The sequence below is a fragment of the Dama dama genome, chromosome 14 (genome assembly GCF_033118175.1).
Source record: "Dama dama isolate Ldn47 chromosome 14, ASM3311817v1, whole genome shotgun sequence".
Lineage (NCBI taxonomy): Eukaryota > Metazoa > Chordata > Mammalia > Artiodactyla > Cervidae > Dama > Dama dama.
The window spans coordinates 17003092-17029146 of NC_083694.1; the positions used below are offsets into that span (position 1 = coordinate 17003092).

Below are 26055 nucleotides of genomic sequence, written 5' to 3' on the forward strand. Positions count from 1 at the left end.
CAAATGGAAACCTGCACAGTCAAATGTGTAGCCTCAACGCAGAGTTTGTTTCTCTCTGAGTGTTTCGGCTTGATCCGACATTGGGATCTGGTTTTGCAGCTCTTACTAGAGTTGCTCCTCACAGGCTTGTTTCAGCCTCCATGAGCACGGGGCTGAGAGCAGCAGCAGTGACAGCCTCTCAGAAGAGCCCCTTAGCTTTCAAATCTGAACTTGCCTGTAGCAACTGTGGGCCAGCCTGAAATCGCCACCGACTAGTCATTTAGATAGCCGTGTCACTGCCAAACATAGCCAAGTGACAGTTACATGCCTAGTGTCCTCTATTATAAATAAGGAGAGCAAAATAAGCGTTTTCACTTGGACATAAAATTTCAGGAACCCCTCATTTTAGACTGCCAGAGAAACAACTTAGTCCTCTATTAGGGAGAAGTAATTTCAAAAACACTCATCTTTAAAGGATTATAGCATAACAAGCCAATAGCTCCTTAGCATTCATGATGGCTGATAACCCAGTGGGGACGGGGTGTGGGGCCTGCATCCAGCTTGTGTCTTACAGGCTTCCCTCCGTCACAGGTGGGTGTCGGTGAATGCGGTGTGTTCCTTAGTCACAGAGCTGAAACCCTTGATGGCATTCATCAGGTCCTCTTCATCCACATACTGAAAAGACACCAATCACCAGTGGTTAGGATATTTGCTAGCAACTGTGTTACACAAAATGTGTATCTTTTGAGCATTAAAAGGTTAAGACATGGCACAGTGTAAGCCTGCTTTCTCATCCGAAAGTGGGGAGGTTTCATATGATTCAGTTCAGAATTTAAGCAGAAAAGCCAGAATGCAAGCTGTTGTGCTTCCTTGTGTCCACTGTCTTCTTACTGTGGTTTTTTTTTTTTTTAATTGAATAGGGCTAGGAATACTGATTATAATGTTATAGGGAACAGATAATTTGCCACATATGGATATCTTAAAAAGCTTTCGCTGAATTGCTTTGCATACTGCCTATTACTAGTATGGTCAAAAGTAAGCAAAAATGTCAGCATAGTACAATAGTGAAGAATGGGGGCACTGTAATCAGCGCTTTTAAGATCCCCAGTTCCAAAAAAAATTACTATTAGATTTGTGTCCTCTAGTAAGAGCACACATGCATCTAGACCTCAATGTAATATATTGAACTACATGAAACTGCCATTTTGTATGTCAAATATGATCAATTAACAATTCTTTGTTTCAACCTAATATAATTATTCCTGACATAGAAACGTCACATCTGAAATGGAGTCATGGAATTCAGTAGTCATCACAACTTCAAACAGGCCCATGATTTTAAAGTCCTTATTATATATCATCATTCTAACAAACCAGAAGGACTGTCAATTTTATTTTGTGTGTATGTGTGATTGAAATCTGGAGACATGGAAGTTTATTTCTTGCCATTAGTTATGGAAGTCTTTATGAAAATCAACTTTTCAGTAAAGGAAAAGTGAGAATCGGGGGGAAAGAGGTGAGTGAGAGTTCAAATGTAGAACCAGAGCTAGAGACTCCAAAAAGTATTAGATAATGATGAGGTTAACTTTTCGTATCCCCTGGGCCAAAATTATGAAAGTGAAGTTCATACATACCAACGCTCTTACATTTATCATGATTTTCTGAGTTTTTTTTAAAAGAAACTATAGATCCTATTGAGAGATTTCCTCTTTCTCCTCTAACCATAAACCAAAAGGAAAATACATATCTTTTCTTTCTCCTTTAGTAAAATAGGAGCTTGTACTTTATGCCTCACTTAGGCCTGTTTCAGTGTTTTCAGTCGCGTCCTGCCCAAGTTAATGAAGTAGAACCTGTTCATCTCTTCACTTGCACATGAATGTATTTTTTGAGCCTCTATTGTATGCCAAAAGAATAAGACAGTTTCTACCCCACTACTCAGGCAGGTAAACATGTCGTTACAAAATAATTGGGTAAGTGGTCCGAGGGATGAAGTGAGTGTTCTGGAGATGATCGTTCTGCGGGGTACAGGAAGCCATGCCACCTCTTTATCGACATACTTGTGTTTAACAAAGGCTCGGGATAAGGAAATGGCTCACCAGTCCGCTGTCATGGCGCATGATGGCTTCCCACAGCGAGTCGTCTGTCAAGGCCTTCTTGTCTTGAATGTCCATGAGCTGGCTGACACTCCGGTGGAGAGAGCCTTGGGAATAGATCTGACTGACTTGACTCTGACTTGGGATGCGCAGAACAGACAGGCTTCGGTTGCTCCTAATGCTCACAGGTGTCCCAGACCGGGGGATTTTGGTATCAGTTAAGCCCTGAAGAGAAAGTTCTGTTGGTGACTAAGGTCTAAAGAAAATGGGCTTTAAGCAAGATGGAAAGTCATGTGTCACACACTGGCAATGAAGGGCACACGGCCCCCATGTCCTACAAAACTGAGTACATCAGGAATACTGTAGCTCACAACTTCCTGGTAAAGTGAGATAATAAGCTAGAGGTCTCACTAGACAGCTGGTGTCCTTGCTGCCTCCCAGAGCTCCTGTACTGTCTGGGGCGCTGGCCACGTTTCCCTGTGGACGGGGCTGCTACATAGCAAAGCAGTAGAGAGCGGGTGAGGGTGGCAAGGTAAGCTCTTCATGGCCGTCAGCACAGAGCCTCCTCGAAAACCCCTTCCCCAGAGGAAAGAGCAGTGTTCTCTCCTGGCCACTCACTGAGTGAGCACCGCTGTAGTTCACTTTAAAATTCTCACTTTAAAATTCCTGCATTTGTGTACAGAACTTGACTCCTCCTTCCCTCTTTTCTCATCCCACCTTGTTCCCCTTGTTGCAAAGCCTCCAAAATAAAGTGGACCCAAAACACATCAGAAAGAAAAGCACTCTAGGATTAGGTTCTAGAATGTGCCATTAAGAAATGTAGCTGCTCTAACCATCTGAGGGTTCTGATTGAGCTGGTTTAACCAAACTGTTTGGCTTATCATCATGCAGTTGACACAACATGCAGAGATCATGCATTACGCAGCACACAGAGGTACCTCAAGGTGCAGAGTGTAACTTTTTAGGGTAACATTGCTTGACACATCGGATACATCAGCCACAGAGTCAAACTGAAAACAAAAGTGGAGTATCAGTCTGTGGAACATTTAAAAACAAATTCTATGGAGGGAAGAATCAAGATGGGGGAATAAAAGGACTGGGTCTCACTTCCTCCCACAAATGCATCAGAAATACATCTACACGTGGATGGATTCTCACGTGATATCTTACTGAATGATGGCAGTAGGTATCAGACACCCAGAAGTGCAAGAAAGAACTCCACATAACCAAGGGAAAAAGGAGTCTGGATGGGACCTGGCCCCCGGGAAGGAGCCGTGGGAGAGGAAACTGTTCTGCGCCCTGGGAAGCCCCTTGACTGGCCAGGAGGTCAGTCTGGACAGAAAGCAAGCTTCAGAGACTCGGAAGAGCGCGTACTGACCGGTGCTCTGGCTATGGTGGCAGCAGGCGGAAGACAGACCGGCAAAGAGGATCGGTGCTACATTGCTGCAGTACGCGGCCCAAGATGCACACATGCTTGTACACGCAGGGGCTGGGTGCTGAAACTCGGGGTTCAGGACAGGCCCAGGGAGAGCACAGGTTGGCTACACAGAGACAGCCTGAAGGGGCTAAAGTGTGATTGCAGAAAAAGCCTGGGCCCACCCCAGGGCAAAGTACCATTGCTAAAGGGCATGTGAAGGGGTGGGCGCGGCCTGCCCTAACGGCCTCTCATCAAGCTACCTGTAAGAGCTTTAGGAGCAGGACAGTGGGTGTTCCCACGCCTGGCACCAGTCTGGCCTCAGCAGCTATGGGCTCAGTGGCCCGTACACGCAGAGGTGGGGCTGGGAGGCTTCCACAGCTCCATGCTGGCTCCAGGTGCGTGACCCGGCCCCCGACTTCAGGGGACGGGCACCTGAGGGTCTGTGCTGGTGGCCTTGTAACCACAGCGCCTGAGGGACACCAGGGCCAAGTGACCGCATTCCCAGTGGAGGCGGTGCCAAGGGTGTTGTGGACAGTTCACCCTGTGAGCCTGCACCCCACAGCAGACAGCTCCAGGGATGGAGTGCCCCAGCCAAGGCTCCCCTCCCAGCAGGAGCTCTCCAGGTCTGTCTCCCTCTCACTGAAGCTCAGAAGTGGAACTGAGGCTTCTACTCCAACAACTCAGGAGCAGGCCCTGCCCCTGACGTGCAGTGACGACAGAGCAAAGAGGCCCACTAAATGTGTGAAGGCCGGATTGGAACAAAAATGAGTACAGTTTGTAAGGAAACACAAAAGATGCTGGATAGCCAAAGCAATCTTGAGAAAGAAAAATGAAGCTGGAGGAATCAGACTCCCTGACTTCAGACTATGCTACAGAACTACAGTAATCAAGAGTACGGGCCTAAACAAAAACAAATATAGATCAATGGAAGAGCATTCAAAGTTCAGAAATACACCCAGGAACCTGTGGTCACCTCGTCTATGGCAAAGGAGGCAAGAATATACAGCGGAGAAAAGAGTTTCTTCAATAAATGGTGCTGGGAAAACTGGACAGCTTCAAGTAAAAGGATGAAATCAGAACACTCTCCTAAGACCATACCCTAAAATAAATGGATTAAAGACCTAAATGTAAGACCAGACACTACAAAGGAAAACACAGGAAAAACACTTGCTGACATAAAGCACAGGAAGATCTTTTCTGACCCACCTCTTAGAGTGATGAAAACAAAAATAATAGCATAGGTAGTAAAAGATACTCCTTACAAATGGCTTCACAGGCAAATTCTAGCAAACATACAAAGAAAAATTTTAAACACTGATCCTTCTCTAACTCTTCCAAAAGACAAGAGCAGGAAACACTCCCAAAGACATTCAATTAAGCCACCATCGCCCTGATACCAAAACCAAGAAAAGACACCACTGAAAAGAAAATTACAGGCCAATATCATTGGTGAATATAGATGCAAAAATTCTCAACAAAATATTAGCAAACAGAATCCAACAATACATAGAAAAGATCAAACACCATGAACACCTTGGATTCATGCTAGGGTCTCAAGGATGGTTCAACATACGTAAGTCAATCCAGGTAATACACCACATCAGAAAAGACAAATACCACATGATCATGTTAATAGATACAAAAAAATCATTTGGTAAGTTATCACCCATTTATGATTAAAAAAAAAAACTCTAGAAAGTGGGCACAGAGGGAACCAATCTCAACATAATAAGGCCATATATGACAAATCCATAGCAAACATCATGCTCAACAGTGAAAAACTGAAAGCATTTCCTTTAAGATCAGGAAAAGACAAGGATGTCCAATCTCACCACTGTTATTGACCATATTTTTGAAAATCCTAGTCTCAGCAAGAAAGATGGAGAATCCAGATTGGAAAAGAGGCAAAACTGTCACTGTTTGCAAATGACATCATACTATACATAGAAAATTCCAAAGGTGCCACCAGGAAACTTTTAGAACCTATCAATGAATTTGATAAAGTTGCAGGATACAAAATTAATACATATAAGTCTCTTGCATTCCTATACACTAACAATGAAAGATCGGAGCGAGAAATTCAGGAAACAATCCCATTTACCACTGCATCAAAAATAATAAAATACCCAGGAATAAACCTATCTAAGGAAGCAATGGACCTGTACTCAGAAAACTATTAAGATACTGACGAAAGAAAGATGACACAAACAGATGGAGAGATAGAGCATATCCTTGGCTTAGAAGAATCAATATTGTGAAAATGACTATACAACCCAAAGCAGTCTACAGGTGTAATGCAATCCCTATCAAACTACCAATGACATTTTTCAAAGAACTAGAACAAAAAATTTTAGAATTTATATAGAAACACAAAAGATCCTGAATAGCCAAAGCATCTTGAGAAAGAAAGATGGAGCTGGAGGAATCAGGGTCCCTGACTTTACACTATAGCTTCCCTTGTAGCTCAGGTGGTAAAGAATTTGCCTGCAGTGCAGGAGACCTGGGTTTGATCCCTGGGTTGGGAAGATCCCCTGGAGAAGGAAATGGCAACCCACTCCAGTATCCTTGCCTGGAAAATCTCATTGACAGAGGAGCCTGGTGGGCTGTAGTCCATGGGGTCACAAAGAGTCAGGCATGACTGAGCAACTAACACTTACTTACAAAACTACAGTAATTAAAACTGTACAGTTCTGGCACAAAAACAGAATTATGGGTCAATGGTACAAGATAGAGCCTATAAATAAACCCATGCTCCTATTGTCTCCTACTTATGATGAGAGGCAAGAATATACCAATGAGAAAAGATGGTTTCTTCAATAAATGGTGCTGGGGAAAAATGGGCAGCCACAAGTAAAAAAATGAAATTAGGACAATTCCTAAGACCATACATGAAAATAACCCAAAATGGATTAAAGACCTAAATGTAAGTCCAGACACTATAAAACTCTTGGTGTAAAGTATAGGCAGAACATTCTTTGAGATAAGCAAGAATCTTTTCATATATGCAGCAAGATCTTTTCACATATACCTCCTAGAGTAAGGTAAATAAAAACAAACAAACGAGATGTAATTAAACTTCAAAGGTTTTTCACAGCAAAGGAAACTACTGAAATCAAAAAGACAAAACACAGAATGGGAAAAAAAAAAAAATATTTGCAAACCATGTGACCAGAAAGGGATTAATCTCCAAAGGGTATGAACAGCTCATACAGCTCAATAAAAAAATAAAAATGCAATCAAAATATGGGCAGAATATCCAAATAGACATGTCTCTACAGGAGACATCCAGGTGACCAAAAAGAAACCAAAAAAGCAACAGGTGAAGAGATGCTCAATATCACTAATTATTAGACAAATGCAAATAAAAACTACAATGAAGTATCACCTCGCAGATGTCACAATGGCCATCATCAAAAAGTCTGTGAACAATAAATGCTTGAGAGGTTGTGGAGAAAGGGGAACCCTCCTACCCCTGTTGGTGGGAATGCAAATTGGTACAGGCACTATGGAGAACAGGATGGAGGTTCCTTAAGAAACCAGAACTACCATATGATCCAGCATTCACACACCTGGACATATATTCAGAGAAAACCATACTAGGAAAGAGTAAATGCAGACCAGTGTTCATTGCAGCACTATTTACAACAGCCAGGACATGGAAGCAATCTGAATGTCCATCAACAGATGTGGTATATATACATAATGGAATATTATTCAGCCATTAAAGAAGGAAATAATGCCATTTAAAGGAACATGGATGGACCTAGAAATCATTATACCAAGGGAAGTAAGCCCAGCAGACAAAGGCAACTGTCATATGATACCACTTATATGTGAAATCTAAATATGATACCAATGAACTTAAAAAATGGAAACAGACTCACGGACTTAGAAAACAAACTTATGGTTACAAAGGGGAAAGCTATGGGTAGGAATAAATTAGGAGGTTATGATTAACATATATATACTACTCTGTATAAAACATAATCAACAAGGACCTAATATATAGCACAGGGAACTGAATGTAATACTCCATAATAACCTGTTTGGGAAAAGAATCTGAAACAGCATTAATATATATACTGTTGTTGTTCAGTCACCCAGTCATAGCCGACTGTGACCCCATGGACTGCAGCACACCAGGCCTCCCTGTTCCTCACCATCTCCTGAAGTTTGCCCAAGTTCATGTCCATTGCATCGGTGATGCTATCCAGCCATCTCACTGACACCCTCTTCTTCTGTCCTCAATGTTTCCCAACATCAGGGACTTTTCCAATGAGTTGGCTGTTCACATTAGGTGACCAAAATATCAGCTTCAGCATCAGTCCTTCCAGTGAATATTCAGGCTTAATTTCCTTGAAAATTAACTGGTTTGATCTCCAAGGGACTCTCAGGAGTCTTCTCCAGTTCAAAGGCATCAATTCTTTGGTGCTCTGCCCTCTTTACAGTCCAGCTCTCACAACTGTACGTGACCATTGGGAAGACCATAGACTTGACTATACAGACCTTTGTCGCAGAGTGATGTCTCTGTTTTTCAACACACTGTCTAGGTTTGTCATGGCTTTCCTGCCAAGAGGCAATTGTCTTCTGATTTCATGGCTGCAGTCACTGTCCTCAGTGATTTTAGACCCCAAGAAGAGGAAATCTGTCACTTCTTCCACCCTTTTCCCTTCTATTTGCCACCAAGTGATGGGATTGGATGTCATGATCTTAGTTTTTTTAATATTTATTTTTAAGCCAGCTTTTCCACTGCCCTCCTTCACCCTCATCGAGAGGTTCTTTAGTTCCCCTTTGCTTTCTGCCATTAGAGTGGTATCATCTGCCTATCTGAGGTTCTTAATGTTTCTCCCGCCTATCTTGATTTCAGCTTGTAACTCATCCAGCCTAGGATTTCTCATGATGTGCTCAGCGTGTAAGTTAAACAGAGTGACAGCAGACAGCCCTGTCATACTTCTTTCTCAATCCTGAACCAATCAGTTGTTTCATACAGGGTTCTAACAGTTGCTTCTTGACCTGCATACAGGTTTCTCAGGGGACAGGTAAGATGGTCTGGTATTCCCATCTCTAAGAGCTTTCCACAGTTTGTTATGATTCACACAGTCAAAGGCTTTGGTGCAGTTGATTAAAGAGAGGTAGATGTTTTTCTGGAATTCCCTTTCTTTCTCTATGATCCAGCGAATGTTGGCAATATGTACTATGTATAACTAAATCACTTTGCTGTATAGCTGAAACTAACACATCAATGTAAATCAACTATACTTCAGTATAAAATAAACTATTTTAAAATAAATAAGGAAAATAAAAACTTTTCTATGAAAGACACAAAAAATAAGAAATTAAAAATACATTGAGGCAAATGACAATGAAAACACAACCATACAAAATCTGTGTAATGCAGCAAAAGCAGTTCTGGTGAGAGGGAAGTTCACAACTATACAGAATTTCTTTAAGAACAAGAAAAATCTCTAATAAACAATCCACCACCTAAAATAATTGGGAAAGGAAGAAACAAAACCTAAAGTCAGCAGAAACCAGATAAAAAAGGTCAGATAGGAAATAAATAAATTAGAGATTTTTAAGGTATAGGAAATAAAAGAGATGCAAAGAAAAGTAAATAAGGAAAGGAAGAGGACAATGACAACTGAAATGGAAAAAACAAGAGAAAACTATATAAAGAATTATTTGTCAACAAATTCAACAATGTACAAGAAATGGACAAGTTTTGAGAAACCTACAGTGTACTATAACTGAAGTAAGAAGAAATAGATTACCTGAACAGACCAACCACTAGAAGTGAAATAGAATCTGTAATTTAAATAAAACTCCTTATGAACAAAACTCCAGGGCCAGATGTTTTCTCAGGCAAATTCTACCAAACATACAAAGAATAACATATCGATCCTTCCCAAACTCTTCCAAAAGACAGAAGAGGAGGGAACACTCCCAAAGGCATTCCATGATGGTACCAACCCTGATACCACAACCAATGAAAGTGAAAGTTCCTCAGCCATGTCCAACTCTTTGTGATCCCATGGACTATACAGTCCATGGAATTCTCTAGGCCAGAATACTGGAGTGGGTAGCCTTTCTCTTCTCCAGGGAATCTTCCCAACCCAGGGATCAAACCCAGGTCTCCTGCATTGCAGGCAGATTCTTTACCAGCTGAGCCACAAGGGAAGCCCAAGAATACTGTACTGGATAGTCTATCCCTTCTGTAGTGGATCTTCCCGACCCAGGAATCAAACCAGGGTCTCCTCCATTGCCAGCAGATTTTTTACTATCAGGGAAGCCCCACCACAACTAAAGTCACTACCAAAAAGATAATTATAGGTCAATATCATTGATGAATACAGATAGAAAAATTCTCAACAAAATATCAGCAAACCAAATCCAACAATACATAAAAGATATCATATACCATGAATAACTTGGATTCATCCCAGGGTCACAAGTTGGCCCAACAGGTGTAAATCAATGAAATATGACACATCAAAAAAGACAAACACCACATGATCATCTCCATAGAAAAAGCATTTGATAAAATTCATCACCCATTTAGGATAAAAAAACTATCCAGAATGTGGGCATAGAGGTAACCAGTATCAACATAATAAGACCATACTTGGCAAATGCTCAGAAAATATAATTTTCAATGGTGAAAAACTAAAAGCATTTCCTCTAAGATCAGGAAAACACAAGGATGTCCACTCTTGCCACTATTATTCAACATACTTTTGAAAGTCCTAGCCATGGCAATCAGAGAAGAAAAAGAACCCTAATTGGAAAAGAAGTAAATCTGTCACTGTTTGCAGGTGATATGATACTATATGTACAGAATTCTAAAGTCGCCATCAGAAATTTTTTCAGTTCAGTTCAGTCACTCAGTCGTGTCCGACTCTTTGTGATCCCAAGAATCGCAGCATGCCAGGCCTCCCTGTCCATCACCAACTCCCAGAGTTTACTTTTTAAAGCCCATCAAAGAATGTGGTAAAGTGGCAGGATACAAAATTAATACAAAGAAATCTCTTGCCTTTCTATACACTAACAATAAAAGATCAGAAAGAGAAATTCAGGAAACAATCCCATTTACCACTGCCTCAAAAAGGATAAAATAACTAGGAATAAACCTATCTAAGGAAGCAAGAGACTTGTACTCAGAAAATTGTAAGATTTTGATGAAAGAAATCAAAGACGGCACAAAGAGATGGAGAGATCTAGTACAGCATTGGATTAGAAGAATCAATATTGTGAAAATGACTATACTACTCAAAGAAATCTATAGATACAATGCAATTCCTATCAAATTATCAATGGCATTTTTCACAAAACCAGAACAAAACCAAAAGACCCCAAATAGCCAAAGCAACATAAGAAAGAAAAATGGAGCTGGAGAAATCAGGCTACCTGACCTCATACTACAAAAACTACAGTAAACAAAACAGTACAATATTGAAACAAAAACAGAAATGCATATTAGTGGTACAGGATTGAAAGTCCAGAAATAAACCCAGGCACCTGCTGTCACCTATTCTATGACAAATAAGGCAAGGACATAAAATGGAGAAAAGATAATTTCTTCAGTAAATGGTGCTGGGAAAAGTGGACAACCACAAGTAAAAGAATGAAATTAGAATACTTTCTAACATTATACACAAAAAATAATTCAAAATGGGTTAAAAACCCCAATGTAATTCCAGACACTATAAAACTCTTAAAGGAAATGCAGGCAGAGCATTCTTTGACATAAACTGCAGTAAGATTTTTTCTGATATACCTTCTACAGTAAGGAAAATTAAAAATAAACAAATGAGACCTAATGGAACTTAAAAAGATTTGCACTGCAAAGGAAACCATTGACACAAAGACAGACCACAGAATGGGAAAAAATATTTGCTAATGATGTGACCTACAAGGGGTTATCTCCAAAGTGTGTAAACAACTCATGCAGCTCAATATTAAAACAACAACAACAACAACACACAATCAGAATATGGGCAGAAGGTCCAAATAGACATTTCTCTACAGAATATATACAGATGGAAAAAAAAAAAAACCCACATGAAAAGATGCTCAATATCACTAATTATTAGAAAAATGTAAATCAAAACTACAATGAGTGGAAGACCCAGAGGGATCAGGTAGAGAGGGAGGTGGGAGGGGGGATCGGGATGGGGAATACATGTAAATCCATGGCTGATTCATGTCAATGTATGACAAAAACCACTACAATATTGTAAAGTAATTAGCCTCCAACTAATAAAAAATAAATGGGGAAAAAAAAAAAAAACTACAATGAGGTATCACCTCACAACAGTAAGGATGGCCATCATCAAAAAGTCTATGAACAATAAATGCTTGAGAGGGTGTGGAGAAAAGGGAACCCTCCTACACTGTTGGTGGGAATATAAATTGTTGATAGTCACTATCAAGAACAGCATGGAGTTTCCTTAAACAACTTGAGCTACCATATAATCCAGCATTCCCATACCTGGGACTATATCCAGAGAAATTCATACTTGGAAAAGGTACACGTGCCCCAGTGTTAACTGCAGCACTATTTACAATAGTGACGATATGGAAGAAACCTGAATGTCCATTAAAAAATGAATGGACAAACATATGGTACATACACATAATGGATTATTACTCAGTCATTAAAGAAGGAAATAATGCCATTTGAAGCAACATTGATGGATCTAGAAATCATCATACTAACTGAAATAAGTCAAACAGAGAAAGACAAATATCATATGATATCTCTTATATGTGGAATCTAAATGGTATAATGAACTTACTTACAAAAAAAGAAACAGACTCTCAGAAAACAAACTTATAGTTACAAAAGGGAAGTTATGGATAAATTAGGAGATTGTGAATAACATATACACACTACTATATATACAACAGATAATCAACAGGGACCTAATGTATAGCACAGAGAACTCTGCTTAATATTCTGTAATATCCTATATGGGAAAAGAATCTGAAACAGCATTAATATATGTATATGTATGACTAAAGGGTTTCCGAGGTATGGCAATGGTGAAGAATCCACCTGCCAATGCAGGAGACACAGGAGACAGTTTCAATCCCGGGGTTGGGAAGATCCCCTGGAGGAGGAAATGCAACCCTCTCATCAGGAAGTTTGCACAAGTCTCTTATCCTCATCCATCAGAGGGCAGACAGAAGAAATAAGAACTCCAGTCTCAAAGCCTCCAGAACAAAAACCACAATCACAGAAAGCTAAACAAAATAATCACATGGATCACTCCTTGTGTATTTCAATGAAGCTATGAGCCAGGCAGTGCACAGCCACCCACGACAGATGGGTTACGGTGGAGAGTTCTGACAAAATGTGGTCCACTGGAGAAGGGAATGGCAAACTACTTCAGCATCCTTGCCTTGAGAAACCCAGGAACAGTATGAAAAGGCAGAAAGATATAACATTGGAAGATGAGCACGCCAGGTTGGTGGGTGTCCAATATGTTACTTGGGAACAGCAGAGAAATTGATTCGGAAAGAATGAAGAGGCTGAGCCGAAGTGGAAACAATGCTTAGTTGTGGGTGTGTCTGTCGGTGAAAGTAAAGTCCAATGCTATAAAGAACAATATTACACAGAAACCTGGAATGTTAGGTCCATGGATCAAGGTAAATTGGACATGGTCAAGCAGGAGATAGGGTGTTTTTGTCTGGGTGCAGCTATCTGGTCACACAGCCTGTGGCATAAGCCCTCTTGGAGGTCACCATTAACCCCACAATTGAGCTGCTGAGCAGATGACCTACAAACTGCAGAACAATTATACCAAAGACATTCTCTCATTGTTAAGAAAGTTCTAGGACCCACAACAGATCGCTCAACCTGGGGATCTGGCAAAGGGACTGAGAACCCCCAGGGAATTTGACTTTGGAGGCCAGTAGGATTTGATTACAGAATTTACACAGGACTGGGGAAACAGACTCTTGAAGGGCACTAATAAAACCTTGTGTGCACCAGGACCCAGGAGAAAGGAGCAGTGACCCCATAACAGACTGGCCCAGATTTGCCGTGAGGGTCCAGGAGTCTCCCAGAACGCGTGGGCCAATGGTGGCCTGCTGCAGGGTCTGGGGCACTGAGTGTAGCAGTGCATGCATGGGACCTTTTGAAAGAGGTTGTAATATCTTCATTACCTCCACCATAGTTTGGTCTCAGGTCAAACAACAGGGAGGGAACAAAGCTCCGCCCATCAATAGAAAATTGGATTAAAGATTTACTGAGCATGGCCCCTCCCATCAGAACAAGACCCACTATCACCCACAGTAAGTCTCTCCCATCAGGAAACTTCTATAAGCCTCTTATCCTTATCTGAATGAAAACCACAATCACAGAAAAATAATCAAACTGATCACATGGACCACAGCCTTGTCTAACTAAACCAAGCTATGAGCCATGCACCCAAGACAGATGGGTCATGGCGGAGAGTTCTGACAAAACATGGTCCACTGGAGAAGGGAATGGCAAACCACTTCAGTATTCTTCCCTTAAGAACAACATGAATAGTATGAAAAGGCAAAAAGATATGACACTGAAAGATGAACTCCCCAGGTCAGTAGGTGCCCAATATGCTACTGGAGATCAGTGGAGAAATAACTCCAGAAAGAATGAAGAGACAGAGCCAAGGCAAAAACAACACCCAGCTGTGGATGTGACTGGTGATGGAAGTAGAGTCCAATGCTGTAAAGAGCAATATTGCATAGGAACCTGGAATGTTAGGTCCATGAATCAACAAGGTAAATTCAGTTCAGTTCAGTTGCTCAGTCGTGTCCGACTCTTCGCGACCCCATGAATCGCAGCATGCCAGGCCTCCCTGTCCATCACAAACTCCCGGAGTTTACTCAAACTCATGTCCATCGAGTTGGTGATGCCATCCAGCCATCTCATCCTCTGTCGTCCCCTTCTCCTCCTGCCCCCAATCCCTCCCAGCATTAGGGTCTTTTCCAATGAGTCAACTCTTCGCATGAGGTGACCAAAGTATTGGAGTTTCAGCCTCAGCATCAGTCCTTCCAATGAACACCCAGGACTGATCTCCTTTAGCATGGACTGGCTGGATCTCCTTGCAGTCCAAGGGACTCTCAAGAGTCTTCTCCAACACCACAGTTCAAAAGCATCAATTTTTCGGTGCTCAGCTTTCTTCACAGCCCAACTCTCACATCCATACATGACCACTGGAAACACCATAGCCTTGACCAGATGGACCTTTGTTGGCAAAGTAATGTCTCTGCTTTTTAATATGCTATCTAGGTTGGTCATAACTTTCCTTCCAAGGAGTAAACATCTTTTAATTTCATGGCTGCAGTCACCATCTGCAGTGATTTTGGAGCCCCCCAAAATAAAGTCTGACACTGTTTCCACTGTTTCCCCATCTATTTCCCGTGAGGTGATGGGACCAGATGCCATGATCTTAGTTTTCTGAGTGTTGAGCTTTAAGCCAGCTTTTTCACTCTCCTCTTTCACTTCCATCAAGAGGCTTTTTAGTTCCTTTTCACTTTCTGCCATAAGGGTGGTGTCATCTGCATATCTGAGGTTATTGATATTTCTCCCGGCAATCTTAATTCCAGCTTGTGCTTCTTCCAGCCTAGAGTTTCTCATGATGTACTCTGCATTTAAGTTAAATAAGCAGGGTGACAACATACAGCCTTGACATACTCCTTTTCCTATTTGGAACCAGTCTGTTGCTCCCTGTTGCTTCCTGACCTGCATACAGGTTTCTCAAGAGGCAGGTCAGGTGGTCTGGTACTCCCAACTCCTTCAGAATTTTCCATAGTTTATTGTGATCCACACAGTCGAAGGCTTTGGCGTAGTCCATAAAGCAGAAATACAAGGTAAATTAGAAGTGGTCAAACAGGAGATGGCAAGAGTGGACATTGACATTTTAGGAGTCAGTGAACTAAAGTGGACTGGATAGGTGAATTTAATGCAGATAACCAATATGTCTACTAGCGTGGGTAAGAATCCCTTAGAAGAAATGGAGTAGCCCTCATAGTCAGTAAGAGTCCAAAAGGCAATTCAGTTCAGTTCAGTCACTCAGTCGTGTCTGACTCTTTGAGACCCCATGAACCATAGTATGCCAGGCCTCCCTGTCCATCACCAACTCCCGGAGTCCAGCCAAACCCACGTCCATTGAGTCGGTGATGCCATCCAACCATCTCATCCTCTGTCGTCCCCTTCTCCTCCTGCCCTCAATCTTTCTCAGCATCAGGGTCTTTTCAAATGAGTCAGCTCTTCGCATCAGGTGGCCAAAGTGTTGGAGTTTCAGCTTCAAAATCAGTCCTACCAATGAACACCCAGGACTGATCTCCCTCAGGATGGACTGGTTGGCAAAAAGGCCAAAAAGTTGTCTGAGGAGGCCTTACAAATAAGCTGAGAAGAGAAGAGAAGCTAAGGGCAAAGGAGAAAAGGAAAGATATACCCATTTGAAAGCAGAGTTCCAAAGAACAGGAAGGAGAGATAAGAAAGGCATTCTTAGTGATCATGCAAAGAAACAGAGGAATACAGTAGAATGAGAAAGACTAGAGATCTCTTCAAGAAAATTAGAGATACCAAGGGAACATGTCATGCAAAGATGGGCACAATAAAGGACAGAAATGGCATGGACCTAATAGAAGCAGAAGAAATTATGAAGAGGTGGCAAGAATACACAGACGAATTATACAAAAAAGATCTTCATGACCTAGGTAACCATGATGATGTTGTGATCACTCACCTAGAGCCAGACATCCTGGAATGTGAAGTCAAATGGGCTTTAGGAAGCATCACTATGAACAAAGCTAGTGGAGGTGATGGAATTCCAGTTGAGCTATTTCAAATCCTAAAAGTTGATGCTGTGAAAGTGCTGCACTCAATATGCCAGAAAATCTGGAAATCTCAGCGAGTGGCCACAGGACTGGAAAAGGTCAGTTATCATTCCAATCCCAAAGAAGGGCAATGCCAAAGAAAGTTCAAACTACTGCGTGATTGCACTCATCTCACACGCTAGCAAAGTAATGCTCAAAATTCTCCAAGTCAGGCTTCAAGAGTATGTGAACTGTGAACTTCCACATGTTCAAGATAGATTTAGAAAAGTCAGAGGAACCAGAGATCAAATTGCCAACATCTGTTGGATCATAGAAAAAGCAAGAGAATTCCAGAAAACATATACTTCTGCTTTATTGACTAGCCAAAGCCTTTGACTATGTAGATCACAACAAACTGGAAAATTCTTCAAGAGATGGGAATACCACCTAACCTGCCTCCTGAGAAATCTATATGCAGGTCAAGAGGCAACAGTTAGAACTGGACATGGAACAACAGACTGATTCCAAATTGGGAAAGGAGTATGTCAAGGCTGTATACTGTCACCTGCCTATTTAACTTATATGCAGAGTACATCACGCCAAATGCTGGGCTGGATAAAGCACAGGCTGGAATCAAGATTGCTGGGAGAAACACAATAACCTCAGATATGCAGATGACACCACCCTTATGGCAGAGAGTGAAGAGGAGTTGAAGCGCCTCTTGATGAAAATGAAAGAGGAGAGTGAAAAAGTTGGCTTAAAACTCAACATTCAAAAAACTAAGATCATGGCATCCGGTCCCATCACTCCACAGCAAATAGATGGAAAAACAATGGAAACTGTGACAGACTTTATTTTCCTGGGCTCCAAAATCACTACATATGGTGACTGCAGCCATGAAATTAAAAGACACTTGCTCTTTGGAAGAAAAGTTGGGACCAACCTAAACAGCATATTAAAAAGCAGAGACATTTCTTTGCCAACAAAGGTTGATCTAATCAAAACTAGATTTTCCAGTAGTCATGTATGGATGTGAGAGTTGAGCTATAAGGAAAGCTGAGCCCCAAAGAATTGATGCTTTTGGAACTGTGGTGTTGGAGAAGACTCTTGAGAATCTCTTGTACTGCAAAGAGATCCAACCAGTCAATCCTAAAGGAAATCAGTCCTGAATATTCATTGGAAGAACTGATGCTGAAGCTGAAGCTCCAACATTTTGGCCACCTGATTCAAAGAACTGACTCCTTGGAAAAGATCCTGATCCTGGGAAAGATTGAAGGCAGGAGGAAAAGGGGATGATAGAGGCTGAGATGGTTGGATGGCATCACTGACTCGACGGACATGAGTTTGACCAATCTCTGGGAGTTGGTGATGGACAGGGAAGCCTGGCATGCTGCAGTCCATGGGGTCACAAAGAGTTGGACACAACTGAGTGACTGAACTGAACTGGCTGACTTAAGCAGGAGAAGTCAAGAGTAAACATCGACATTTTAGGATTCAGTGAACTAAAATGGACGGAATGGGTGAATTTAATTCAGAAGACCATTATGTCTACTACTGTGGGCAAGAATCCCTTAGAAGAAATGGTAGCCCTGATAGTCAATAAGAGTGCAAAATGCAGTACATGGGTACAATCTCAAAAACTTAATGATACGGCAAACCATTCAACATAACAGTAATCCAACTGTGTGTCCCAACCACTAATGCTAAAGAAGCTGAATTTGAATGCTTCTCTGAAGACTTACAAGACTTTACAGAACTAACACCAAAAAAAAAAAAAAAAAAAAAAGATGTCCTTTTCATCATAGGGGATTGGAATGCAAAAGTAGGAAGTCAAGAGATACATGGAGTAACAGACAAGTTTGGACTTGGAGCACCAAATGAAGCAGGGAAAGGCTAACAGTTTTGTCAGGAGAACACACTGGTCATACCAAACACCCTTTGCCAACAACACAAGAGACAACTATAGACATGGACATCACTGGATGGTCAACACTGAAATCAGGTTGATTATCTTCTTTGCAGCCAAAGATGTTGTTGTTTAGTTGCTGTTGTGTCTGACTCTTTTGAGACCCCATAGACTGTAGCCCACCAGGCTCTTCTGTCCATGGGATTCCCCAGGCAGGAATCCTTGAGTGGGTTTCCATGTCCTTCTTCAGGGGATCGTCTTATCCAGGGATTGAACTTGAGTCTTCTTCATTGGCAAGCAGATTCTTTACCAGTGAGCAACTAAAGATAGAGAAGCTCTATATAGTCAGCAAAAATAAGACCAGGAGCTGACTGTGGCTCTGATCATGAGCTTCTTATTGCAAAATTCAGGCTTAAATTGAAGAAAGTGGAGAAAACCATTAGGTCACTCACTTATAACCTAAATCAAATCCCTTATGATTATACAGTGCAAATGACAAACAGATGCAAGGGATTAGACCTGGTAGACCAAGCGCCCAAGAACTATGGACAGAGGTTTGTGACATTGTACAGGAGCCAGTGACCAAACCATCCTCAAGAAAAAGAAATGCAAGAAGGCAAAGTGGTCGTCTGAGGACGCCTTACAAATAGCTGAGGAAAGAAGAGAAAGGCAAAGGAGAAAGGGAAAGATACACTCAACCGAGTGCAGAGTCCCAGAGGCAAGGAAAGACAAGAAAACCTTCTTAAGTGAACAATGCAAAGAAATAGAGGAAAACAATAGAATGGGAAAGACTAGAGATCTCTTCAAGAAAATTAGAGATACCAAGGGAACATGTCATGCAAAGATGGGCACAATAAAGGACAGAAATGGTATGGACCTAACAGAAGCAGAAGAGATTAAGAAGAGGTGGCAAGAATACACCAAAGAAGTATATAAAAAGGTCCTAATGACCTGGGTAAGCACGATGCTGTGGTCAGTCACCTAGACCCAGAAATCCTGGAGTGTGAAGTCAGGTAGGCCTTAGGAAATATTACTACAAACAAAGCTAGTGGAAGTGATGGAATTCCAGCAGAGCTACTTTTTAATCCTAAAAGATGATTCTGTGAAAGTGCTGCACTCAATATGCCAGCAAATTTGGAAAACTCAGCAATGGCCTTAGGACTGGAAAAGGTCAGTTTTCATTCCAATCACAAAGAAGGACAATGTCAAAGAATGTTCAAACTTGTGTACAATCACACTCATTTCACATGATAGTAAGGTAATGCACAAAATCCTTCAAGCTAAGCTTCAGCAGTATGTGAACCAAGAACTTCCAGATGTACAAGATGGGTTTAGAATAGGCAGAGGAACCAGAGATCACATTGCCAACATTCACTGGATCACAGAGAAAGCAAGGGATTTCCAAAAAACATCTACTTCTGCTTCATTGACTACACAAAATTTTTGACTGTGTGGATCACAACGAGTTGGGAATACCAGACCACCTTATTGCCTTCTGAGAATTCTGTATGCAGGTCAAGAAGCAACAGTTAGAACCACAAATGGAACAATGGACTGGTTTAAAATTGGTAAAGGAGTGAAGGCTGTGTACTGTCACCCTGCTTATTCAACTTATTTGCAGAGTACATTATATGAAATACTGGTCTAGATGAAGCACAGCATATCTGAATCAACAACCTTAGATATGAAGATGATACCACCCTAATGACACAAAGTGAAAAGGAACTAAAGAGCCCCATGATGAAGGTGAAAAAGGAGAGTGAAAAATCTGACTTAAAACTCAGCATTCAAAAAATGAAGATCATTATATCCAGTCCTATCACTTTATGGCAAATAGATGGGAAAAGTGGAAACAATGGCAGATTTTGTTTTCCTGGACTCCAAAATCACTGCAGACAGTGACTGCAGCCATGAAATTTAAAAAAAAAAAAAAAAAAAAATACTTGCTCCTTGGAAGAAAAGCTGTGATAAACCTAGACAACATATTAAAAATCAGAGACATCATTTTGCTTACAAAGGTCTATATAGTCAAAGCTATGGTTTTTCCAGTAGTCATATACAAGTGTGAGAGTTGGATCATAAAGAAGGCTAAGCACTGAAGAATTAATGATTTTGAACTGTGGTGCTATAAAAGACTCTTGAGAGTACCTTGGACAGGAAGGAGATCAAACCAGTCAATCCTAAATGAAATCCTGCAGTCCATGGGTAACAAAGAGTCAGACACAATTTCGTGACTGAGCAACAACATGTATAACTGAATCACTTCGCTGTACAGCTGAAACTAACACATCATTCAAAAATACTATACTTCAATGTAAAACAAGCTATTCTAAAATAAATAAGAAAAATAAAAAATGTTCTCTGAAAGATAAAAAAGCATAAATTAAAAATACCTTGAGGCAAATGACAATGAAAACACAACCAAACAAAATCTATGTGATGCATCAAAACAGTTCTGGTGAGATGGAAGTTCATAGCTATGCAGAACTTCTTTAAGAAACAAGAAAAATCTCTAATAAACAATTCAATCCACCACCGAAAAGAGTTAAGAAAGGAACAAATGAAACCTAAAGCCAGCAGAAAGAAGCAGATAGCAAAAAAAATTTCCTTTCCAGAGAGGAAATAAATAAATTAGAGATTTTAAAGTTTAGGGGAGAAGTACAACAGGAAGAGCTGGTTCTTTGAGGTGGTAAACAAAATTGACAAACTTCTGGGCAGGCTCAGTAAGACCAAAAGACAGAAGATAGAAAGAAAATAAACAAGAAAGAGAAGAAGAGAAATGACAACTGATACCACAGAAATGAAAAAAAAAAAAAAAAAGTAACATAAGTAAATACTATGAGGAATTATATGCCAACTAATTCAACAACCTATAAGAAAAGGGCAAGTTTTGAGAAACATAAAGTGTACCCAAACTGAAGAAGAAATAGATAACTTGAACAGAGCAATCACTAGAAGTGAAACAGAATCTACAGTTCAAATAAACAAAAGTTGCAAACAAAACTCCAGGACCAGATGTCTTCCCAGGCAAATTCTACCAAGCATACAAAGAACTTGTATTGGTCCTTCTCAAACTCTTTCAAAAGACTGAAGAAGAGGGAGCACTCCAAAAGGCATTCCTTGAAGACACCATCACCCGGATACCACAACCAAAGTCACTAGCAAAAAAGAAAATTATAGGCCAATATCATTGATGAATATAGATGCAAAAATTCTCAACAAAATATTAGGAAATTGAATCAACACATAAAAAAGATCACGTGGCACAAGCAATTTGGTTCATTGCAGTGTCACAGGATGGTTCAAGACATGCTAGTCAGTTGATGTGATATGCCTCACCAGCAAAAGAAAAGACAAATACCACATGGTCATCTCAACAGATACTGAAAAAGCATTTGATAAAATTCAGCATTCATGCATCATTAAAAAATACCCATATGAAAGTATGTAGAAAGGGAAAATAACTAAACATAATAAAAGCTATTTATGACAGACTCACAGCCAATGTAATATTTAATGGTGAAAAGCTGAAATCTTTGTGCTAAAATATGCAACAAGATAAAGATGCCCACTGTCACATCTTCCACTCAGAGTAGAACTGGAAGTCTTAGCCACTGCAATCATAAAAGATAAATTTTAAAAGGGTACTAAAATTGGTAGGGAAGAAGTAAAATTGTAATTAATATACAGACAACAAAATACTATATCTAGAAAAAAACACAACTCAGAAACTGCTAGAACTGATAAACTAATTCAGAAAGTTAGCAGGATACAAAATTAACACACAGAAATCAGTTGCATTTCTTTACACTAACAGTGAAATACCAGACAATCTCTTTTAAAGTTGCATCAAAAAAAAAAAACCCCAAAAATCGAAAAACCTTCAGAATAAACATCACCAAGGAGGTGACAAATTTATATGCTGAGAACTACAAAAGATTAATAAAGTAAACTGAAAAAGACTCAAAGAAATGGAAAGGCATTTCATGCTCTTAGGTTGGAAGAATTAAATTTGTGAAAATGGCCATACTGCCCAAAGTAGTCTATATATTTAAAGCAATCCCTATCAAATTAACCATGTCATTTTCCTCAGAACAAGAGCAAATAACTGTGAAATATATATGGAACCATAAAAGACTCAGAATTTGCAAAAGGAATCTTGAAGAAAAAGAACAAAGAAGAAGGCATAATTTTTCTAGACTTCAGACAATACTACAAAGCTACAGTAATCAAAACAGTGTTTGGTATTAGAACAAAAAACATTTGGACCAATGGAACAGAATAAAGAGCCCAGAAATAAACTCACACACCTATGGTCAGTTAATCCACCACAAAGGAGGCAAAAATATACAATGGGGAAAAGAGAGTTTATTCAGCAAGTGATTTTGGGAAAGCTGGACAGCCACATGCAAATCAATGAAGTTAGAGGACTCCTTCATATCATACACAAAAATAAACTAAAATTGGCTCAAAGACTTAAATATAGGACATGATACCATCAAATTCCTAGAAGAGACCATGGGCAAAGCATTCTCTAGCATAAATTGTACCAAAGGTTTTTAAAAGTCAGTCTCAAGTAATAGAAATAAAAGCAAAGATAAACAAAATGAGACATAAGCAAACTTATCAGTTTTTGCACAGCAAAGGAAATTATTAAAAAAAAAAAGACAACCTAGAAACTGGGAGAAAAGGCTTGAAAATAATGCAAGAGATGGCTTAATTTCTAAAATATACAAACATCTCACACAACTGAGCAAAAAAACAATCCAGTGGGAAAACGGACAGAAGGATGGCCCAGAGGCACATGAAAAGATGGTCAATATCACTAATGACTAAAGAAATGCAAATCAAAATTACAATGAGGTACCATCTCACACTGGTCAGAATGGTCATCATTAAAAAGTCTACAAACAACAAATGCAAGAGTGGCTGTACAGAAAAGGGAACCCTCTTGCATTACTGGTGGGAATGTGAACTGGTGCAGCAACTGTGAAGAACAGTATGGACGGTCCTCAGAAAACTAAAAACAGAGCTACCATATGATCCAGCAATCCCAACCCAGGGCATATATCCAGAAAAAAAAATTAATTAAAAAAGATACACGTGCCCAATGGAAATTTGCTGTATGCCTGGGGGAGCTCAAACTGGAGCTGTGTAACAACCTAAAGGGGCGGGAAGAGGTGGGAGGTGGGAGCGAGGTTCAAGAGTAAGGGGACATATGTACACCTATGGCTAATTCATGTTGCTATATGGCAGAAATCAAACCAATATTGTAAAGCAATCATCCTTCAATTAAAAATAAATTAAAAAAATGCATGTACCCCAATATTCACAGCAGGACTATTTACAGTCAAGATACAGAAACAACTTAAATGTCCATCAACAGAGCAATGGATAAAGAAGATGTGGTACATATATACAATGGAATATTACTCGGCCACAAAAAAGAATGAAATAATGCCATGTGCAGCCACATGGATGGGTCTAGAGATGATCATACTAAGTGAAGTAAGTCAGAGAGAAAGACAAATATCATACAATATTACTTATGACGAAATCTAAAAGACAAAACAAATGAACCCATATACAACAGAAACAGACTCACAAGCATAGAGAACAGACTTGTTTGCCAGTGGGGAGGTAAATGGGGGAGGGATGGATAGGGAGTTTGGGATTAGCAGATACAAAGTATTTTATACACAATGAATAAACAAGGTCCTACTCTACAGCACTGTAGAACCATATTCAGTATCCTCAGATAAGCCATAGTGGAAAAGAATACAAAAAAGAATGCGTAAATATATATGTATAACTGAATCACTTAGCTGTACAGCAGACATTAACACAACATTGTAAATCAACTCTACTTCAATAAAACAAAACAAACAAAAACCAAATTCTTTGTGTTTCTCCAAAGGCAGCCTAAGCATATCCAAACATGAATGCTATTTGGACATGCATTTTCGACTACGTACAGAGTTCTACAATATAAAAGGTTTGGTGAGCAGAAACTTAGTGCCACGCTGACACTGAGTTATTTATTATCAAAGAATGAAAGGATCTTCAAACCAGTAATTACATTACAGTTGTCCTTCAATTTACAAGGGGGAGGGGCCTCAGGACCCTGGCCTTGTATCAAAATTTGAGGATGCTCTAGTCCCATGGTCAGCCCTCTGTCTGTAGATGTGGAACCTGTAGAGACTTGGGCTGACCGTGCAAGTGAAACCTGCACTTAAACTTAGCTGGACTCAATTTATGCTGTGTCATTTTGAAAATGTTTAAAAAAAATTTAGTATTAAGCAATACAAACAGTTCTCTCATTCTCTGGCACTACTGACCCATTTACCTCTGTTCAGGGTGGAGCTTAAAATCTTTTTGCCAATTTGTGTCTGACCTCAAAGAGTATCTTAGCTGTTCAGAGGACAGGATTACAGCAGAACTGAGACCACAGCTTGTCACATGATGAGGGTGTGTGTGTTGCATTGGTACCCAGTACTCAAGTGAAAAGCAAGTCAGTCAGTGAAACTGAGCAGGTGAATGCAGCCTGCTCCTGTTCAGATTCTTACCTGCAGATTCTGGAGCCCATGGACATCTACTTCAGCTCTTGGTTTTGCTCTCCTAATGCAAAGTGTCTTCTCTTTAGTTTGAATAACGTTTGCTAATGTTCATCCAAGTCTCCAGCTTGATGAGAATAGTTTCCATAAGGTCTGAGAAAAGCAGGCTTGCAAGGACCTTTTGTCCACCATGTAGAATTAAACTGTGATTCAGTGGGTTCCGGCAAATGTTGCCTGGCACCCTGGTATACCCCAGATGTCACTTCTGCGAACCCTCCAGGACCTGAAAGTAGCACCCTCCCCGCCTACTACAAGCCACTCCTCTGGGCCCACAGCCCCCGGCCTCCTATTCCTTCCCTTCCTACTCTGTTTAGGACCCTCAGCAGAAGTGGATTGTGGGGGAGGTGGGGGGTGGTGCTCTGCTGTACCCACATGTTCTTGCGAGCAGAGGAGGGGTTTGAATTTGTCAGCTTCTCCCAGCTGAAGCCTATGTCTGGCCCCATGCGTGGCTTGGTCTGGGCCTTGTCGGGCTCATCAGTAGCCTCACCTGTTTTATTTTTAAATTTGATTCTATTAAAGTAAGAGATCTAACCTCTCAACAACACTGCATTGCTCTTTGCAGGAGCAGGTGGTAGAGTGGAGTTCTAGAACTGCATCATGCGTCACTGAAACTTTCCACCTGATCATAGCAACTGCCCATTCCCCCCCTCCCCCAGCCCCTGGCAATACCACTCTGGGCTTTGCTTCCCCGACTTTTCTGTGTAAATACCTCACATAAATGGAATCGCACAGTCACCTCCCCTGCGCGGGTTCTACTGGCTCCGGGACTGTATACACGGCTCACAGCAACTGAATCATCTTCTCATTCATTGAGGGCTGTCTTCAAACTTCACTGAGCTCAGACCTCCCGAGGCTGCTGGAAATGGCAGATTCTCTGGCTTCCTCCTCAGAGACTCAGGACTGCCTCCCAGGTGATGCTGATACCAATATTTAGGAGCCTCACTTGGAAAAAACCATGCTTAACAAGACTCAGGAAAACCCCATGCAAAGGAACTGTCCTGATTAACTTGCCCACAGAGATGACCTGCTTGCTTCTTGGTCACTAACTCAACCCAAGAGGCAAAACTAGATTCCTCCTCAGGACAGGCTACCAGGCAGAGGGGCCTGTCTGGAGGGATGGGTCGAGGGACAGAAATGATCCCTGAACCCAGTTCTGGATGCTACTGGCCTGTGGGCTTGTCTCCTGTGACTCAGGTCGTGTCATAGAGGAGATGTACCTGAACGACCACCCCGCCC

At 40.8% G+C, this 26055-nt stretch overlaps 1 protein-coding gene across 1 annotated transcript in view; it reads right to left on the reverse strand.

Annotated features, from left to right (window-relative positions):
* Nucleotides 1-564: 564 nt before the first annotated feature.
* USH2A (usherin) overlaps nt 565-26055 on the reverse strand; it is an 892942-nt gene continuing 867451 nt past the window's right edge. Inside the window, exons 70-71 of the mRNA XM_061161192.1 lie at nt 2076-2297; nt 565-654 (exon numbers count right to left, since the gene is read on the reverse strand). Of these exons, the coding sequence (XP_061017175.1) occupies nt 565-654; nt 2076-2297 (312 nt within the window). The remainder of the gene's footprint in view (nt 655-2075; nt 2298-26055) is intronic.